At 46.3% G+C, this 21,468-nt stretch overlaps 3 protein-coding genes across 6 annotated transcripts in view; 1 reads left to right on the top strand and 2 right to left on the bottom strand.

Moving 5' to 3' along the window:
- LOC120896454 (furin-like protease 1, isoforms 1/1-X/2) overlaps positions 1-21,468 on the bottom strand; it is a 141,471-nt gene that overhangs the window by 95,500 nt on the left and 24,503 nt on the right. The window lies entirely within an intron of this gene.
- LOC120896456 (cuticle protein 16.5-like) lies at positions 5,525-6,318 on the bottom strand. The gene is made up of 2 exons (XM_040300586.1): positions 6,187-6,318; positions 5,525-6,089 (listed from the first exon to the last, which is right to left on the bottom strand). Exons 1-2 carry the CDS (start codon positions 6,202-6,204, stop codon positions 5,709-5,711), a joined length of 399 nt encoding a protein of 132 aa, XP_040156520.1. The 5' UTR covers positions 6,205-6,318; the 3' UTR covers positions 5,525-5,708.
- Positions 6,990-7,820, top strand: LOC120896457. Its single transcript, XM_040300587.1, has 2 exons — positions 6,990-7,123; positions 7,251-7,820. Exons 1-2 carry the CDS (start codon positions 7,109-7,111, stop codon positions 7,512-7,514), a joined length of 279 nt encoding a protein of 92 aa, XP_040156521.1. The 5' UTR covers positions 6,990-7,108; the 3' UTR covers positions 7,515-7,820.

Here is a 21,468-nt window from a genome sequence, read left to right as displayed (position 1 = left end):
TCGCTCAAATGAGAAATATATTACAAACCTATACCATGCATTACGGCTTGCGGTTCGTAAGTTTCGTCGGCGCCATCTGCAAGCAGCCGGAGCCATTTTGCACTAAACGTACGCATACACACACGCACATCCTTGCGTACATGTGTAATCATGGTACGTTTCACTGCACCACACGAAGGCAAGAGCGCGTGGGTTTCATCGCTAAATTCAATCAGCTTCAGTGGCTCCGCAACATTTGCCTACAACCGCAGTACACGGTGCTGCTAGGAACACCCCTATATATACCCGTCAGGAAGTTACTAAAACTTTACATTCTCCTTCACGAGTTCCCCATGAGCGTACCCAAACACCTGCGTACATTGCGGGGGTTTGTGAAGGCAAAGGCATCCACTGACACAAATTAGCCACACTTACCAACTAGTAAGAACCCGGGACACATCCATCATAGCGAAACGAGAGTTGCCCTTTAAGCTCCCTGGACGCCCATATCTCTCCGCCCCAGCCTACATCTGGACGCATTTCCCAAGACGATAAACAAAGCTTAAAATGTGGATTTATATCCCACCCGGCTATGTGCTCTAGGCCAGCACGGTATGGCAGGGACCCATTACTGGGGACTTTTCTTCTCCAATAACAAGCTTCACTGGACTGCGTACGATCATGCCAGAATCTGGCCCGTTGCGAGCGCAAAGTTTTCCGCGTTAATCATTATCACAATGGCCTATTATAAACATTACCGTCGACATTATCTGCGTCATAAGTGAAGCCTGGTTAAGCTTTCCCGTAACCGTGCCGCGTACTCAAGTAGGCAGCTGCGCTTTAGTGGCTAAATCATAAATTTTCATCTGCTTAACGTTTCGCCCGGAGCTACCGGCATGGCTCGAGAGTGATGATAGATTTTGCACCATGTTTACGAGGATCTTCATGCGGGAACCTTGTGAGATAAGCTCTAGGTATTTGATATTCCAACTAGAACTGAGTACAAATGGGGATGAATAATCACAGCTATTGAAACTATCAAAGACGCTCACGCTAGCTTACATTAGATCCCTTTTTGCAATGATAACAACGCCTCCGTACTTCCCATTTCCCACGAAACGAAAGCTCTCTAGCTTCTCTCTTTCCCTTCCACAGCTCATTAATAAACATGACCTAGATTAAGTTCACTGGAATGCTGCCCATTGCCCGCGTCAGCAGCACTAAACCGTGTGCCAAAGTAAAGTTCTTTCGATTAGTCGATATAATTATGATTCATTGACTTTACAACAAATCCGGAACGACCTCTCTGGTCGCTCTGGTTCCAACGACGGCACAACTCTCATTACCGAATCGTTTGTTGATGAGTGAGAGATAGAGTCAAATCAGAAAGAGAGATCATTCCAATTGCATTTAATCGATCCCAGACAACCCCACGAGGGCAAAACTTCTCCACGCGCCATGCATGGCCACTCGCATTCGCCCTTTAATCGGTCTTCATTATCAGCCAAGAATCGGCGAGCGAAATTGGCAAGCATCGGAAAGCCCGTGATGTCGCCCAACCGCCCGGGTAAATAGCTGTGGAAAATTCCAATCGAGCAGCAAGCAGACAGCTCTCCTCATGCAACTGCATCGTCCTGTGACGCAAAGGGCATTCCAGGACAAATTCAACGCCGACGGAAGATATTCCGACTATTTTTTGCAATCAAAGCGACGGCTTCGGGCGAAGAGTTTTGTGGCGAGTTTAACGGCGTTCGTGGGATTGAAGTGAAGCGCAAAAGAGTGCTCGTAAACGGTTTATATGCTAATCCATATTCTGAACCGGTGGTGGTGGTGCACTAATGGAAAAACTTAGCAAATTTCCAATTATGATCTTCATTACCTTTAATCGTGGAATGGGAGAGAGAATGCACCAAAAGAAAACGTTTCGTTACTGTTGCAGCATTATTGCAGTGGCGGGAAAAATAAGTCTCACTAATGCAATCATGTTTTATCTATAAGCTTATTGCAGTCTTTCGCTCGTTCTATTCGATCGTTCAAAGTTCATCCAATTGGCGAAAGTTGGCTGCAATTGGGAAATTGATGTTTTGAGTTTGAGGAAAAACTATCAGACATTCAAAGCAGCTCGTTCGAATCTTGATACCAATTTTACGCTAAAACTAAACATTTTATGGACACATTTAGCGCATTCTTTGCCACATTGACTAACGTATCAAACGGAAACGCTGAAATGACGACGTAGTTTCTTGAAAAATAAACACCCTACGGCAATCAAAACTCAAATCAACGGTAAACAGCGCGTCACAAACTTAACATGCTGATTACAGTACACTATATAACGAGGAGACAAGCAAGCAATGCGCAATGAAAAGAAGCGCATCAATAAAGTAAGCAACCGACACCACAGCGCTGCCCTTAACCGCCTCACATCAAGGGAAAGTTATCAAGGGAACGAGAAGATTTTTTCCACGAAAAAAAAAACATACACAAAAACCGTCCATCCGATTGTGTGTGCTTCGCGGTTTCGCAGTATGATTCGTCCGTTATGCTGGTTGGTCTTGTGTATACGTCTTGCTGTTACGCAAACGGTCTCGCACGGCTGGAAGCTGGGTGGAGTGACGTTGCATTTCAAAACAAGCGAACGACAGAAGCTGCTGAATGAGTCACCTGCATTTCCGGGCCAGAGCAAGAGAGTTTGTGTAAAGCTAGCACAGCCAGCGACATATTCGAGTGTGGCTGCTCTGCAAACTGCAAACACTACACAATGCAAGCTTTTATTTCCGGGCAGCGGACTCCCAAACACCGGGACACACCCTGGATCTTTGCGGCGGAACATTAGCGATGCATAGAGACGTCAAAAATGGATGCACGTATGTCATCATAAATGCAAACGGACGAAATTTATGTTGCAGCTGCGAGCTGCGTCGCGTCTCACTGGCCGGGTGGTGGTGTGAAGCGAAATCAGTTAACCGGTGGTTGTGTGCGGTTGTAGAGTAGCAAGCGGGCACGAGCGGAAACCATATACAGGAAGCTCGGACAGCGACAAACACAACGTGAACGGAAGAGCTCGCGCAAAACACAAAACCCGCTGCGAGCGAGCCCACCGCTGAGTGGGCAAGAAAATTAAAGAGCCGAAGAAAAAGGATGACTCCCTTATGCGCATCCTTTTCCACTGCCCCTTTCCCTCACCCCCCGCCCTGGCTGGCTTACTCTCGGCGCTACATTGTTTCGACAGTTTGGCAAGCTCCCCGGGAATGGCGCGACGACAATGCCGACGATGACAACCACGACGACGATAAGCGTCAGCACACACAGCCACTGCCACACATACACGATGATGCGGAGATGATGATGTGGACCATTCCGCGGTTTTTTTGGCGTGCGATGTTGTCCGGGAGATGCAGCGCGGCTGTATTTACGATTGTGCATTGTGTTGTTCTGGTAAGCCGGGCGGTGTGTGGTTAAGCTGGTTTCGGTGCGGAATGTCGCCCGTGTATACTTTGCCCGAGTGCAGCATAACTTTTGCATTTCTTTCTCCCCGCACCTTTCCCGCCTCGCACGCTCCAGGCTCTGAAGACATTCCACCCGACAAGCGAGACCTTGGTGATCAGATGCCTCGGAGAAGCGTGCCCCTTGTCGTCGGCTGGAAAGAAAAGGGCCTGAGAGGGAAGTGCGGACATACATACATGACACCGCAATCATTTTACCCGATCTTGCTCCGACCCTATCCAACCAATATCTTCCCTTCTCTCTGAAGAAAGACAATGTACTCTTCATCGCAAACCCTCCACCCATCACCTCGCCCTCCTAACACGATCGTGGTCGGCAGCAAAGGTCGAAAGTTAACCACGGTTTGCGGAAGTTGTACCACACACTTTCAACAATAGCGTCACTCAAGAGTTCCCGACCAAAACCCGGAATGCCTTCTTCGGTTGGCTGATGTGTGACTGTTTGCCTATGCCTCTGTGTGTGTTTGGTTGAGTGAGCTTTTCTTTCTCCATTTAGGGAACTGCCGCGCACGGTGACTCCTCTATTATGCTGCCTCCTGGATTTAGCTCCCTAACATACAGTCGCTTTGTCGTCTTGCGAACCGGAAGAATGTTTCGGCATGTTTCTTTTGGCATTCACAATGCTAAATGTCATTCGCGCAATGTACTACACCTCTCTCCCAGTTTCTGCCTCTCTGCCCCGTTGCACACACGGGACGACGATAAGCTCGCGATTCACCCCAACAAAAAAGCACACCAAATAATATCACCGGGCACCACCGTGCGCAGTTGTCAGCGGTTTCGCCGTCTGCCCAACCGGTGGATGCCGCTAACGTAACATCATGTCCCTATCCTCTACTGTTTGTGAACTTGAGGCAAGGCCTTGAAAAAAACACACACAAACACAGCCAAGAATGAAAGAAAGATATTTAAAATTATACAAACAATTGCATGAGCAGCAACGATCTTGCAGGTTTAGGCGACTGCCATCAGCGTACATTTTTTATGACCCTCCGCTAGCCTCATCACAGCCGCCTGACCGTGCAGAACTGAAGGATGGAGCGATCTTACCCGGGAGGGCTTTTTGAATGCACGGAAGCATGATGTAGCCCTCTGCTCGAGCTTGTGTTCATTATCATAAATTATCTTTACACCGTCGAGTGCTACGAACAGGCAACAAAAAAACAAAAACCCTACGCGACTCAACACTTCCCCGTTCCGTACCGTACTGGGAAGATGATTTGAAAATAAAAATCCAACGGTTGAAAAAATGTATCCAGCAATAATAATAAACGTGAGTACGTCTCCGTTTTCACAGAAAACCATCACAAATACCCTTTCGCACTGCAACTGAGCGCTAAGCATTCTCACACCTTCAAGAAAAACCGACCAGAAACCCTTATAATTACAGTCATGCGCTTGCAGCACGTGACGCACCATCACCAATGCGAGAGAAAAAAACGCGAAAAACGTGCACTTTTAATCAAATTCTTCTCGCTACCGAGAAAAAATGTCATTAACTTGCAACACGTGATCGTTTAATGACAAAAAAGGACACAAGAACCGAGGAGACGAAGAGACCGACGAAGCGTGTCGCCAATACGGCAGATGTGACCATGCTTTGCTTACGCATAACAAATCATGCCCCAAGGAGCGTGCCAGCACAGATCCATTCCACGAACTGGCGAATAATGATACTTTGCCTTTCTGACCGACATCTTCGCTTGGCGCTACTTTTAAGCATTCCAAGTAATGGGGCACCGACGTCGGTTGCTATCGATTGCCGGTGCCGGGTCGCCGCCGCCTACGTGCCAAACGCGTCAAATTACACTCTGACATGCTTATACGCACAACCTCCCGACCACCCGTTCACCCTCCAATCAGCTAGCAAACGAACAGGCGAATGACAGTTGGTGCTGCCGTCAAACATATTTTGGAATCGCTTCCACTAATACTTTTTTCCCCGAAGGTGCCATTATTCGGACCTGTAATGGTTTCCAGCCAAAAACGGATCGGTTTGCTATTCTGCTTAACTGGGTAATAATAAGCACGGGTAAAACTTTGCAGTAAGATAAGGATTTATGTTACACAATTATTCGTATATTTTGCATTACACTGATTGAAAGTAATCGCTAAGCTGGGAGATGGAACTCCCCTGCGGTAAGAACTGTACCACTGCAGGGCAGAAGAAAGGCAAGCGTTCTTGAATCGCGAAGATCAACAGAAATACATCACAGGCACCTTTTAGAAGAGGTACGGATAGGTGGCGGCACTGTAGGCCGTGTAGGCGGCAGCCGGCAGCACCGGAGCACCAGCCGCACTGTAGGCGGTGTAGGCAGCCGGAGCCGCACTGTAAGCGGTGTAGGCGGCAGCCGGGGCAGCAACGTACTTGGCCACTGCTGGTGCAACGGCCGCCACTGGGGCAGGCGCAGCGACATACTTGGCCACAGCGACCGGAGCGGCGACAGGGGTGGCCGCAACGTACGGGGCAGCAATGTTGTGGTTTACCGTGTGCGCATTGTACGACGTGGCGTACGGTGCAATGACACCAGCCGCCGCCAACGGAGCCGCCACGGGAACGACGCCGGCCGAAACGCTGCTCAGAACGCACAGAGCGAAGGCAATCTGCGGAAAGGACCGGAAATCGATTTGTTACTATCCTGTGAATATTCTGTGGCACAGGTACACAGCAGACCGAAGAGAACAGCAGGACCAAACTTACCACAACTTTGGAGTACATCTTGGATGGGATTGTTTGGTGTGGTTGGGGCTTGATAAGCTGAAGATACTTGACTGCAGTGAGGCCACGATTGCAACTGATGCCTTTTGCCTGCCGATACTGAGCTTTTTATAATCAAAAGAGAGTGGCCAACCAACCATCCCACCATTTCGCAGCCCGGCGAAGACACACGTTTTAATCCCCCATCACATCGCGGTTCAAGGGATCCGACGACACCCAAAGTCCGTAAAACTGCCCGAATTCAAAATGAAGTTACGATCAACTCCAACACTCCGACGGCGCTCGGGGCACTGAATACGTCCGGGGAATTTTAAATCGACGGGTCGACCTCCAAGATGCATTGGCTGCTGCTCCCGTTCCATCGCAAGTGCAATTAAATTGACGAATTAATGAGAAGCATCGGTATGCCGCACTCCTCCTGCCGTGCTTTACACATCACACATTACGCACACTGTGTGTATGCAAATTTTGGACCACATTTTTTGTCCCCAAACAAATTGCAGGCGGCTTTGAAACGGAGACACACAAGTGTATCAGGCGAAATATTTAATTCAACCAACGAAACAACACCACAAGGACTGTGCGCTACACCTTCGATTAAGCAACCAAAGACATTATTGTAGAGCGTAATGGTTGAATCGAGCAGCTGTTCAGTCTGAGTCACTGCAGAGCAACATCACATAACCGCTGCGGCCGTTCCGTTACCCAAGGTCAAGGCTTGTGTCCACCACTATCACCGATCGAGCTTCGAGTCGAGGTTTGGACCATCCAGATCTGTCCACACACCACGGCAGCGTAGGTGTGGCTATCGTATAAAACCACCTGTACTGTGGTGAACCAAAGTACAGTCTCTGTCTGCAGCACATCCAGTCTAGTCTTCAACTTTCCCCAACACATCCTCAACATGTTCGCCAAAGTGGTAAGTGTTAGAACGCATTTCTCATCATCACGTTCCTCGGGGGATCCGCTCCTTAGCCTGAATCGCAAAAGGAACACTCCCCACGCGTTCTACATTCTAATCCCTCACATTCTATTCGTCGCTTCAGATCTTTGTTGCCCTGCTGGCTATTGCCGCTACTACCTCCGCCAAGCCCTTGGTGCCGCTGGCTTACACGGCTGCAGCTGCCCCGGTCGTAGCTGCACCTGCTGTGGCCACGGTAGCGTCGCCCTATCTTGCTCCCTATGCGGCCGCCCCTGCTGCCCTGGCTGCCTACACCACTCCCTACGCAGCGGCATACACGGCCGGCTTCCCGTACGCGGCCACCCTTCCCTATGCTGCCGCCGCCCCGTACACCTCGCTAGTGCTGTGAGCGCATGGATCCGATATGGACGACATTCGACCGTATGCAAAGTATTAAAAAATACACACACATACCTAAAACCTTTCGTTTGAAAAAGCAATAAAACATCAATGGACACACATACCCAGTGAATGATTTGTCGAACAATTTTGTCGCTTCCTCACACAATCAGTTCCTGGGATGGTTTATGACAGAGAACATTTCATGTAGAATGCTGTATGCTCTGACAAACTCTGGGTGATTGCACCGTTGCAACATTCCACCGGTCTTACCTGAAATGAAATTAAATAAAAAATAGATTTTATTACAGGAAAACGACAACAAGTAGAGAAAATTTTGAATTCCTAGAAGCGCAGCTGGTCGCCAAGACCCCGTGGGGTAATTTAATTGCGTTCGCAACGGCCAATTTGCTGTGAAATATTCGCTGACCTGCAAAAAATATGTCTAAACTCGGAAAAGCTGACTGGGTACAGAGATTAGAATAGGATTTTTTAGTAATACAAAAAAATAGTAATTTTTATGCTACTAAGAAACAATTAAAAACCGTACAACACTTTTTACAGTGAAGCTGTTTGTTGTGACCGTAAAGCGGATATTATTCAGGCAGCACAAAATAGTTCAAAAATTGTACACCACTTCAAAGAACCACCACACCACCGGTAACGGTTCCATCTTCTACCGGTTTGAAAAATGTGCTTTTACTGCAAGCTTCAATTATGTCATCCCACATCCTGCCACACATACACCGCGGGCCTGAGATTTGAAAGTTAAAAGCAAAATTAATGCAATGTTCAGGCGACCTAAGTTTCCTCTTTATGCACTTTTCATTCCTTCTCCCAGGTACCACCACACCGTTTGAACCCGAGCGTGCAGCATAGATAACGGCAAAGCAGGCACATTCAAGAGCCGGAGAAGAGAGAGTGAGGCAGAAAGAATTCCCCGCAAGCAAAGGATTCGAAGTGGCCTCACTTCTCTACGCCTCGTGTGCTTTAGCCACAAACTTTGCATTCATCTGTTTCCTAAGAAGCAACCACTTTCCTCGCGCTTGCACTCATAATGAGAATCAAGAGCCTAGCGCTTCATTAGAGCGGAAACGCTCCAGCAGTAAACGGGACGGGCGTGAAGGAGAAAGGCAAAATGTGAGCTACTTGAAACGAATTTCTACGGTATCGTGCGAAAAATTACGTGCAAAGAAAGGTACTAACGACAACAACACACACACACCACATATTCAGAGCTGAACCCACACCTTTTTCAGGTAACAGATTTACTACGAACAAATACGCCTTTCAACACTCGGGTGACCACTTCAATTACGTCAGTGGTCCACTTTTGGCGGTTTATCACTTCGTAGAACGGACGCAGTTAAGCATGATGAAGCATTTTGAATGCTAAAAGAACACGAACAACCCACAAAATTGATAAACTTGTTTGGCTACTATTTTTACCCACATTAAGCTTTATGAAAGTTGTGCTAACTTGTTCCAACACGCTTTGAACGTGTGTGTGTTACTACACCGAGAGATCTTTTTTTTCTGTTTCGCCCTCTCAAATAACAAATATCAAAACTGCTACGAATGGTGCCGAGATGCGCAAAGTTCCCGTACGCGGTTGCTAGGCCCCATGGAAGTGAAAATTCATTCCAAAAACCGACCATCCATAACGTATTAATTTATCTAGCAGCTTCACGCCGACGCTCTTCGCTTCCGTGGCAAGTATCAAAACTTTGCTGCAACTTTCAGAACGTCAGCAGTTACACACACACACACACACACACGGACTACTACTGTTACGGAATGGCCCCCCTCCTGTAGGTTTTTATTTTGCGCAACTTCCACACCGAAAAGGAATTAAATTACGAAACTAAACGAACCCACTTTTTCCCGATCGGATTGTTTTACGGCGAAAGTTTTGGGTGAACTTATTTTTTTTTTCTCTCCTATTCCAATCACGCGACAAACAGCTCAAATCACAGCGCTGCTGCCGCTCCACGAACACCATGACTACCGTTTTGATTTTCAACGCTCAGGGATATCTTTTTGTTTTCTTCTAACATTTGCTTTGACCATTCACCGAAACAGGCATTACTAAACAACTCCTGAAGTAAAGAAAAAATGTAGCTCGTTAATAGTCAAAACAAATATCAAACGGTTAATAGCAAGCTTAAAATTAAACCATAATCTCAACCTTTAATATACTAAGATACAATAACTGCACCTTTCATATCAACTTTAACAGTTAATAATAATTTAAAGTACCTATAACTTAACGATTCATTTCCCGTGCTTTAATAGCTCCAGGAGAGCACACCTCAAGCGATCGTTGATCCGGATATGCGCAATGTTATGCGTTCTGCCACTTCCGTTTGAACTAAAAATAGGCACTCAGCCAATAGGTTCTGTGTTTCAGCGAAGACAACATTTTCATTTAATATTCATGGCGTTCGCTTCGAATGTTTCCGATAAACTTAAATATTTGTTACGTCAAAGATCATCAGTTTTAAACCAAACGAACATACAAACAAATGAAACGAGAACAGATTAACCACATTTTAATCATTCTAATTGTGTACTAATTTCATAACTCTAATGATATCTTTAAACTAAACATACCTCCACACAAAGGAACTAAACTCTTAACACAATCGTTTACCCAAAACGTTATAATTTCAGTGGATCATACGATCCCACAACATGTTGATCGTTTGAAAACGAAACATACACAAAACAACGCCGGTGGCATAACCATTTCCTCCCCCCCCCCCCCCCCCCCCCCTAGAGCAATCAGGCGGCTCAAGTCATGTAGGGGGAGATGTATCGTTAAGCTACGGTTAATGGTCTTCAATAATCCATTTTTAGACAAAGTATCATTCTACACCGCTACTCCCGGCTCCACTTACACATCGCGCCCACACTACACGGATCTCCATCACCCCCACCCGGTCAAACCACTTTCCAGTAAATTATACGCCGAAAACAAATGGCAGGAAATATTTCACAATGCCCCACCACATAATTATCGGACGGCATCTCCAACAACGTCTTGTCTTCCCCACCCTGTTAGAATCTCTGGAACGAGGTTGTGTGTTTCCCGAAAAAGATCGTCACGATTTCTTAATCATGACGCCACGCAGCCCCAATGTGCTGCCTCCTCCCATGATTAGCAAACGAATGCGGGGAAAGACGGTCCAGCCGACTGCTCATCATCGACATAATGATGAACCGTTTGCCGCACGGTCAGGGAGTTTTCGAACCAGCGGTACCAGCAAGAAGGTGGAACGATAACGACGCCGTTATGTGCCGGCACGGAACTCCAATCCGGTTTAAACTCTACTTCGGTACTGATTCTACAAGCCGCCGCGTCCCAAGTTTTGAAACATTTAGCTTTAGAAAAATGGCTTCTAAGATATCGAAACGGCTATAGATGTATGGGAAAAAACGGAAGAATCGAAGAAGAATTGAAAGCCAAGTTTCCACAAACAATTATGTCAAGCAATTTAACGATCTTCAATAGCCCGCTGTCCTATTTCTGCTGCTTATCGTTAGTTCCGGACAGTAGGAAACACATTTTACGGTCGACACATAAAATAATGCTAAAGAATCTCCTAATCACAGCGCAATCGGACGCTAAACGTGAAACACAGTGTAGAGGAGCCCGTGTGCTAAACCCCTTCTTCTCTCAGCGATGAAGAGGAAGCACGACGACACAATCTTCTCTAACCGCCGCCACATTCGATCAAGTGATTTTGTGTGAAGAGATACGACGAGAGCACACTTAAATAAGAAAACATACGCCGCCCGTCATTGAAAGCCCTAATGTGCCCTTAAAGACGTGCACATACACGCACGCACACTGTAGCACTGTATCGTACCCATGTTCCGAGTGATTCAAGAAGTGTTTGGTTTGTGTGAATGTGAGCAAACTGAAGAAGTTGTGATGTGAGGGTACAAGAGAGAAGACAAAAAACCCAAAAGATGAGGGCTAAAAATCTAAACCGATATTTGGAGAACCTCCAACAGATTCCGATCTCATTTCAACTCCTCCTTCCCCCCTTTTTGGTTGTCCCTACAGGTACACACACACACAACACACTGCCGGCTACAAAATCCGTACGCTCTTCCAACGCCGAGCCGGCTTTTGATGGGCGACTGCCACCAGCATTCCAACGAATCCCTCAAGAACCATTTGCCGAAAGCAAAATTATCTCTCTCATCGTTTGTTTCTTTCGTTCCTGGTGTGTGGAACGGACGAAACGGTATGTTTGGCGCACTGTTTTTTTTTTCTTTTCTACCGGGATACCTGGTGATCACACATGACTCACCCTTGTACAAACGTGGTTAGGACATGGCGGTATGTCACGAAACGAGTGGAAGGCATAGGAATTCTATTACAAACCACAGAGCTTCACATAAAAGCACTCAAATAAACTCCATCTCATTTCTAAGGACACACCGAAATGATAATAGTAAAATGCTTATTCTTTTGAGCAATGAAGAGTTGAAAACAATTTACGGTTCCAATATATCTGATAGTATCAATGTTCAATGCCACGTTAGAAAGTTTTAAGAATAAGAAATTCCATGCTGAAGAACGAACCCTTAGCTGCAATGCCCAGTGTCTACTCTCCCACAATGTCTCCTCTTTCCTCTTTCTATACGACAATTCCAGCGCGAAAAAACAAACAAACAAACATCGCTTTTGGTTCAGTTGTCCATGTCTGTCTGGTACCAGCTTTCCTTGTTTCGGCTATCCAACCAACTCCACTGTTTTTGTCGCAACACACACGCACACGTACACATATAATCCTGATTTCAATCAATAAATAATAATCCTATTTTCATAAACATTCACATTTTACGACCCAGCTTCTGCCTTTATTGTTTCATATATATTATGCGTTTTTTTATCGCAGCTATTATTTTCGGTTTTATTATTTGTTTATGGGCGTATTTTCCCGCGTTTGGGCTGCTTTTCAAGACATTCTTGGATGGTGTGGTGGAGGAAGGGTATGTCCTCTTCCCATTTGCTGTTGCAACCTCTGCGCATCGCTGTGTGTGCTGTGCCCTCGGTCACACGCCGGACATCGGGCCGGCGATGAGTAAAGCATAGCTTACGGTTGTTTGTTTGGATGAATATTTGTGGGACTGTCACCACCGGTTGGTCTTCCTTTCATTATAATGCGACGGAAGTGGTTGGTGGTTTCGTAGCATCAGTGCGAGCGAGGTTAGGCGCGTTATGCTTATAAATGTTTTAAAAACAATATATGTCAATTGCATTTCTAAGCTGCAGAAAGGCACAAGAATCAGAACCCGGATTTGAATTATTCTGTTCAGCCCTGAAAGATCATGAATTATTCCATCAAATCCTTGGGATTATCGAATAATCGAGGAATGTTTCCAAGGATGGATCAAGGATCAAAATCTCAGAAAATACATGCTGAAATATTGGATCATTTTGGCAAATCCTTTTCCACAACGTTAGCGCAACATACATTTAGATCCTTTCTTAAAAAAAGGGATTCAAAGTTGTCTGTTTGCAGACAGCCCCCTCCTACACTCACACATGTACAAAAAAACAACAACACATTACAACTTCATTTGCAAAGCTTCCGACAAACAGCGATTTAAAAGTGAGTAGGTAAGTGAGTGGTACATGTCTTCATAATGAGCGCATTAAATAAAGGCACCATCTTACACTAAGCGCTCGTCGTTAAATGCAAGTTATCTTGAGGCACCCGGCCGCATCTTCCGTCGCCACGAAACGGGCACAAGCCCGAAGAAAAATCCCACCCATAACCAACAACTACAACAACAACAACAATGTAGCGGTGTTATTTTTCACCGGAAAAGTTTTACTTTGCGCCAGCCGAGTAATCCCGTCAACTCGATTCCGCCCCGGAAACGGGCATAGTGCACAAATAATGCATTTCTTCTTTTCGCTTCACTCTGTCGCTTCCTTCCTGTAGAAGAAAAGGACCAGGGTGAGATGGGAGATGGAGAGTTCCTCTAGCGTTGGATAAGCAAAAGTCACATTTCCGTCCTTGAGAAGCAAATCACTACAGCTGCATCTGCAGTTCCCTGTTACGGTGCTGCTGCTGCTGCTACTTCGCACAACACAACCGCTTCGCAGCAGCATAGCAGCAACAACAAAGAAAGAAAAGCCTTTTGCATAAGCTAGCAGTCGCATCGGGACACGGATTCACTTTTCAGCAATTCTTCCTTGGGAGCGAGATACGCGCATTTCCTCCACCGACTAAGTAGAACGCTCATTAACTAAACTTTTCGTCCAGCAAACTTCCCTGGCGAGCCCCACCCGTCCCTTCCCTGGCTGGCACGATTTGCAACGGAAAGTTGTACTACTATTGCAGAGCACACCGTATCTCGTCATACTGGTGGTACCCATGTTGATCCAGATGATCGCTACCCGGACAGCTTCGTGCTGCCGCTACAGAGGAAGTTTGCAGGGTCCTCCCTCATAACAGCTTGCGCATCGTTTTCGGAGCGCGTCACCCTCGCTTAACTTGATAGTACGTCGTTACGGCTTTTCAGACCGAGCGAGATACAAAAATACAGCTTTGCGTCCAATAATTACGACACTGTGAAGCTGCAAATTAAATACCGAGGAGGAGATTGTGTGTCTTGACACTGGCCAAGTGCTTTCTTGCCACATACACACACACACACGCGGCATGCCGGTGAAAGAAGCATAATTGTGCTATAAAAGCATGCAAAAGCAAGCATCACTTCTCGCCAGGATAAAGCGACCTTGCACCAAAGCTGTGTGTGTGTGTGTTTTGCAAACTTCCGTAATATGCACTCCCCTATGCAACCGCTGCCAAGTGTTTAGCATCTGCAAAGCAGCTAACGCAAGCAGCAACTGCAAAGCGTTTATTGCTAGGAGGGAAAAAGTAAACATTAAAAGAAATCTTATTACTGCCACCAAACAACTAACACAGCACAAACATGACGCAAAGTGGCTTTCCTGTATTATCTCACTCCGTGCTTTTACTTTGCCCATCGACAGTGACACGGAACGGAACGGAACGGATGGGGAGAGAAGAAAGGGAATCTTTTAACGAGAATTGGAATTTAAACTGTATAACAAATGCAGCTCACTATCTATCTCGGTGAGCTTGCCGCTCTCACACATCTTGCGTTTGAAAATTCAATTTCCAAGATTGCATCGCACTCGATAGAGCTCCCCTTGGGCGCCACGGCAATTGCGAAAGGATTTTTTTCTCCCTCCCCTTTCCATTCTGTTCCGTTCTTGCACGCGCAGCAAACCGGGACGAGCGATTGAGAGCTGCTTCGCAATTCCATTCGCAGATTCCTGCGCCCCAAACCGTTGTCCTGTGCTCTGTTGGGAGTCCCTTTGGTGGGTCTGTATTTCCTTAATTCAACTAAGGTGGACGTGAGGAGATGCAAACAATCCGAAAGTAGCGCCAAGAGAAAACGCACACACCATACAGGCGCGGCCGAATACGGGGAAGAAGGATGCAAGCACGCCACGAGCCAGCACTGACTTACAGTTACTGCAGCCGGGTATCGCAATTGCACCGTGGCAAGTGAACCGTGTAAAAAGCTGCTCCCTTTCCCCCGATGGGCGGTAAGCGCCAGCAGAAAAATCTAACGCGTGGTGCAGAATAAATAAAAAGAAACCATGCAACGGTGAAGAATATTGAACAGCAGCGCTTCCTCTTTCGCCGAGACGATGGGAAGTGGCAACAAATTGAGAGCGTAAAAAATGTAAACTAAACCGTCCCGAGAGGGTTCTTCTCTTTGTGGCAACAATTTGCGCTGCCGGGAAGTAGGAGCAAATATGAAAGATTGTCTAAAAAAGTATATGACAGGCGACAAATTGAACGAGCTTATAGTTCACGAATTATAGTTGCTACATTTGTCAATTGTTGGGAAACCAATTTATTTTGATTTACTGTTCACGTTTTACATGAACTTTCATTTTATCTACAAAAGCGCACATTGTCGTGTCCTTGTTAGAATTATATTGCATCGAAGTGTGACCAGGTTCCCCTCACTTCCCAACCAGTCTATCATTAGAACATCTAACCTGTCATGGGTTTGAGTCCTACATTTTTGGATATACTTTCATCGTTTGCAAATCTCTTGAATATTCCTCAAACTGACAGTTAACCTTGAGTAAATTCAGGAATGGCAATTGAACACATCTTTCGCCTCCAAACGAATCGAAATCCAAGCCTCCACATTTATCTATTACAATACCAGTCAAACAGCCGCCTTCGCAATGTGCACAGTAAAATACCACATTTTAATTGGATTGCTCCGTCTTTCTACGGCTAACAACACGGATAACGACCAGGGCAGGCGCGCTAGACCAATGCCTAACTCAAACAACCGTCACACCTTCTCTGTCCGCTGTCACATTCCTACGCGGCGGCTGTCCTGATAAGAAACTGACAGCTCTTTGGCAGTGGAGAGCTGAACGATTGATTTACTGCCAATTCCAGAGCACTTTGCCACGGCTCCACACACAGCTCCGCACAACGCACGAGAAACAGGGAGACAAGGACCAAAATGAAGATTACCTTCCGCCACACGGGGGCCAGCGTTTTTCAGCGCTCGTGTTTATCTTGCCTGCTGTTGTGTTGCTGCTACCGCTCCTTGTTCGCTTGTTCATCAGTCGCTCCTTCTGCTGCTGCCAAGCGCCACAAAGCTATACTATTCTGCGCGTGCTGCAAGTTAGTACACACAAACGGCACGGGCTAGAAGAAGCCTCGTTCATTCCCCTGCACAGGAAAGCTGTCGAGGGAAAAGCGTTGGGCAAACAGGAAAATGACAATACTGCCAAACACAAGCAGAACCAGTCGAAACAAACAACGAAACGAGCATACCGAGAGTGACGTGTGTACGTACTAAACGTAGGGAGACGGCACACATAGACACACACACAAAAATCAAACAAAACTGCCGCCAGGTTCGTTCGTGACAGCCGAACCATCTCTCGTCGTAGTGCAGAGCTTCAAAAGTCCCACCCTCTCTCTGCGGAGCCTTTGTTTCGTGTTAGAAATAATAATGAAACAAACTCGCCAGTCACAACAACATGAAAACAATAACAATCACACATTTTCTCCCCTCTTCCAGGCATCCCGCGCGTACGGCTAGGGTTTTCACACTCCATCTCCCCCATATTTCGTAATCCCTCAAGGTATATATCTTTCGTTCGCATTGCCCCGTGTCGCTGGCTGCTGGAGCGGCTGACATGATGGAAAAAGTCAATCGGCGGCCCTGACACACACACAAAAAGTGACACACCGAATGTGCTGCTCCCGGAAGCGAGTCCGACCAGAACTCAATATATCCACTTCATTCCACAGTGACAGTAGTGTGCGTGGAGCGACGAGGTTGGGTTTTGATTTGTGACAGACATAAACGACTATGGCAACAATGAAATGTATGTTTGGGTACACAGGGACCGGGATCTCGTTTCCCCGTGGTGCGCATTCTAGCCGATCCGGCGTTCCCTCGGCTAGTCACTTTCGATTTCCTCCAGCCGTGCGGAGAGCCGGCTGCTGTTGCTGTTGTAAGCCATCATTACACCGCTATCATTATGGTCTTTACGATAATGAGCGGCGACGAAGATGGCCGCTTTTGTTTGGTACGTCATGATAGTAAAAATGTCCGTAACACGCTGTCAGCATACGTTGTTTTACACCTTCCACCGTACAGAGAAGATGCGGTTGTGCAAACAAACTACCGAACCGCGAAGAACGTTGATGTTTTGTTTGTTTGTTTGGTCGTCTTCCATACTAACCTAAAATGATACAATCGAAAAAGGGAGAGAGAAAACAAAATTAGTTCATTTGTTACCGATAAAATGGCTACAAAATTCCCAAGAGAGTAGTCAAGAAAAAAAGATCATCTTCGGATACGGCACCCAAAGACCCGTGTCTTACAATTTGCGCTCTTTTTTGTTTCATATTAATTCTTCCCTTCCCTTTGAAATGACCTTCTTTGCGACGGTTGGTGCCAAACGGTTCTCTCTTGTTTAGATAGTGGCCCAATTGAACGACGTTCATCCTACAGGTACACCCTCCTGCCCGGCCTGCACAATCCCTTCCGCCTCCAATTTACCAACAATATTTCCGCCTTGTCCCTTCCGGTTAGGCTGAGCAGCTAAATTTCACGCCACAATTCAAACGCTCTGAAATTATGTTCGCTTTTCCGTATGATGTAACAATAATATTGTTCTACCATCCGAACCGCCAACAAACCGTTGCAAATCATTAATCAGGCACCTTCCAAACCCACACGTGTGCACATGTTTCCGCCCCAAAACTCCGGGTTGGTGAGCGCATGAATCAATGTACGACAAAATTTACCATTTCCTTCCGAGTACAGACCGAGGGATAGTTTGCAACCGGAGAAGGAAATGGACACCCTTCCCGGGGCAGGGTGAATGAGAACTAGAACCTTCCGGTCAGCAGGTAAATAAACAACATTACCATGTGCACAAATGGCGACACGTGTGTGCTTCTGACACGGTACACCTCTTGCTCTTGGGCAGTGGTGCTCCGAAAAGGTAACAACACGTACGATGCTGTACGCTTTCTTTGGAGCATGCAGCCGGTCATAAAGCATATGGAGTGTCACACACACAGCATCTTCTCTTATGATGCAAAGCAAATCGAACGAACGGGTGCAAATCTGGACAAATAAACACATTTGTCATTTGGTTGCGCCTGGCAGCAGAAATGGGATGTTGTTGCAAACGGAAGGCCTGTTTCGATACGATAAGAATGTCAATTATTGAACTGTGCTGTTAAACAAACAAAAAGGTTTCTTTGTATGGTGATGTGTCATGGAAAAGAAAATACTTCTAAACGATAAGAAACAGCAAATCTTTCTTCACGTGTTTTACCAAACACACAAACAACAACAGCAGGGCAAAGCAAAAACGAAAAATCAGCCACACAAAACATGACAAATTAAATAACGACAACTTCGTAAGCGAACACACACACTCCATCTTCATTCCAACCCTTTTTTACGACACATCGTTCGCCGGCCGCGTAATGAACAATGAAGCGACAAAATAAATAGATTTTCGTTCTCCTCCACTTCACCGAAGACGGTAAACGCAAAGATCATTTGCATTTGCGTCGGTCGCACACCGCGCTCCGTACCCCCAATTCCCCTCTCTTTCAATCTCCTCCACCTTGTCCCGCATCATCATTATGGTCGGGAAAAATAAGATGCCAGCGCGGTTGTGCGGGCTTTTCAAATCACCGACACAGGTGAAAAACAGTTCAATATTTGAACAACTCGCCGCCTGCCTGGCCCATTCCTTAAAAGCACGTGCGCCGCGCTGCGCCATCGTGAAACACCAAGCGCCCCCATGAAGCTATCGGGCGCCCCCATCGAAAATAACCACGTGCGACCGGGCATAGAAAAAAAGCGGCTCTTATTGAATACACATAAACACACGCACACTCCGCTATGCCCCAGCCCTGCCTACACCATTCCCATTTTCCCTCCTAAACAAACGGGCGGGCGCGGTGGCGCTTACCTCTGCCCTTTTCAATCTGTCGCGTAACCGTCGGCGCCGTACACCAACACCACCAACACCAACACCACCAGACAGCAGTTCATTTTACGTCGACAATTTCATTTGTAACGTGCCTGCTAAACAGCTCCATCCACTTTCTCCCTTCCCACCTTTCGTTTGCATGAAAGCTTGCAAAAGATTTTTCTACTCTTGCGTGCAAAAGGACACAATTTGATGATTGTTTTTTTTTCTTCTTCTCTTCTCCCCTTCATTCCAACACACAAACCTGATTGTCACTTTTTTGTGAGCTTCGGAAAACTTCACCAGGGTCACAAAACAGCAACATACCAGCAATAGAATGTCATAAACCAGATGTAGCAACAACCAAGAAAAAACGCTACTTTCACCTTTAGTAAGCTGTTTTTCTTACTTTGCAACCAGGTTTGCACTTCTCATCAAACTTTCTTATTCGATTTTTTGTTCTCCTACTTTCTTTTTAACACTTACACATGGCTAAGCGTGCTAACGGTGGCGGTGGGTGCGTGCGTGACTGACGCGTGAAGGAGAAAACCCATCGGTTTCGGTACTGGCCGCTGGCTAGATACGGATCATCGTATCGCCAAAAGCACACCAAGACACCGCACGCAGCAAAGGGCGACATATCAATCAAAGTTTATGGGATTACATGAAATTACATAAGGTTATCCTATCCCACACACACACACATATACCACGAGCAGATGATCGTTCTCGTGCCCCATGAGTTTCGTGCTCTCTACCCACAGCGCACAGTAAACGTTGCGGCAGCTACATTAACACTTTAAGCGCCGCGTCATATGAAATCGCATGACGGCTTTGTTAACCGCTCAGCTCTGTATCTGACGCTCACCAATTCTCTTGATAACGAATGAGGTAGGAAAGAGAGAACGAGAACGACATGTGCTACGCCGCTTATCGAAATGAAACAAAAGAGTGATAATAGTCGCACGAACAATTGTCGCTCTCATCGCTCTCTTGTCATGCGCTACGTGCTCACTCGCAAACTGTGACGTCAGGCCGGCGGTCAAAGTGTTAAAGCTTTTGCAGATGATACACGAGTCGACACGACGCTTCGGTGTTGCTTTTATTTTTTGCTTCCTCTGCAGCACGTCCACAGACGCGCCAACCCATCCGTTTCTCAAGCAATTTAATCGAATTTAATCCATCCCCAAAAATCCTGCTGTCCTGCTACTGCCTGCTTGCTTGCCATTATTGAAGGATTCTCGGCCGTTCCCTGTTAGGTCCAAAATAATCAGGCCCCGCAAGTCAATTGAAAGGCTAAATTAAGATTCAGCTCTCCCCTGGTGACGAATGTTTCCCGCCGGACGAAAGAGGAAAATCGAACACAAAAAAACGGTGAGCAAAAGAGGTAACACACACGCTTTCAACAATCGATTGATTAGGTTCTATTGTGGCAGATTCTAGCAAATCCCCCGAAAAAAGGAAAAAAATAAAGCCGTCACCCAATTTTTCTTTTATGCCAGCCAATTCATGCCTGCCCACGTTTTCGGAAAGCCTATCAGACCGCATTAGGGTAGATAAGGCACGTAAACCATCACCGCAAGAAAAAAAGGCACATATGTTGTGTGCCCGGTCCAGATTTATCGTACGTTCAACCCCAAAGAGAAAGACGTTTTTGGTGGTTGATACTAGGACAAAATTTTGCTTTATTGCCCAACACAACAACGTGCTACTCGAAAGGGATGTTTCTTTTCCAGTGTTATCTCAATAAATAGCATTTGTTTTTAAGATGCAAACATGGGCGGCCTACGAACGATTTCAATTACTACCGTCACAAGTAAATGACTCATAGAATTCCATTTTAAGCGGACAGTTTCAAACGCACAGGTCAAGGACGAAACATAAAATCCAATGATATTTCGCTCCACGACCAGCAGAGTTCAATCGTAATCAGGAATATCCTGGCACACACTTCTGCGCTTCACATTGCACATACTAGGAAGCATCATAGAGCTGGGAAGGGGAAAACCCTACGAGAGCTCCAATTTTACAAATGAAAAATCCAACTCGTCCAAGTCCAATTGCCGTTTTGGTATTCCGCATTTTCCGCTCTCTCTTTCTCTACAGCCATGCAGGCTGGCACAACAAAACTGGAAAATAAACACCAACCATGCCATAGACAGGCCGATACATACACACAACCACACACACACACATACCAAAGCTCCCAGATTCAAGAATGCCGATGCCAAAGGAAAGCGCGACGCTGAAACGGCGAACGGCTATCAAAACGATCGCATAATTTATCTTTTAACAAGCACCGGAGCACACTGCCAACCCGGGCCAACACACAGCCAGCATAAACGGATGCTTCACCATTGCCACAACCACACACACACACACCACCACACCGTCGCCATTTCACCGATGCCAAGGAATG

The sequence above is a fragment of the Anopheles arabiensis genome, chromosome 2, assembly GCF_016920715.1.
Source record: "Anopheles arabiensis isolate DONGOLA chromosome 2, AaraD3, whole genome shotgun sequence".
NCBI lineage: Eukaryota > Metazoa > Arthropoda > Insecta > Diptera > Culicidae > Anopheles > Anopheles arabiensis.
The sequence above is the reverse complement of the archived record's forward strand: the minus strand, read 5'-3'. Positions and strand labels throughout refer to the sequence as shown.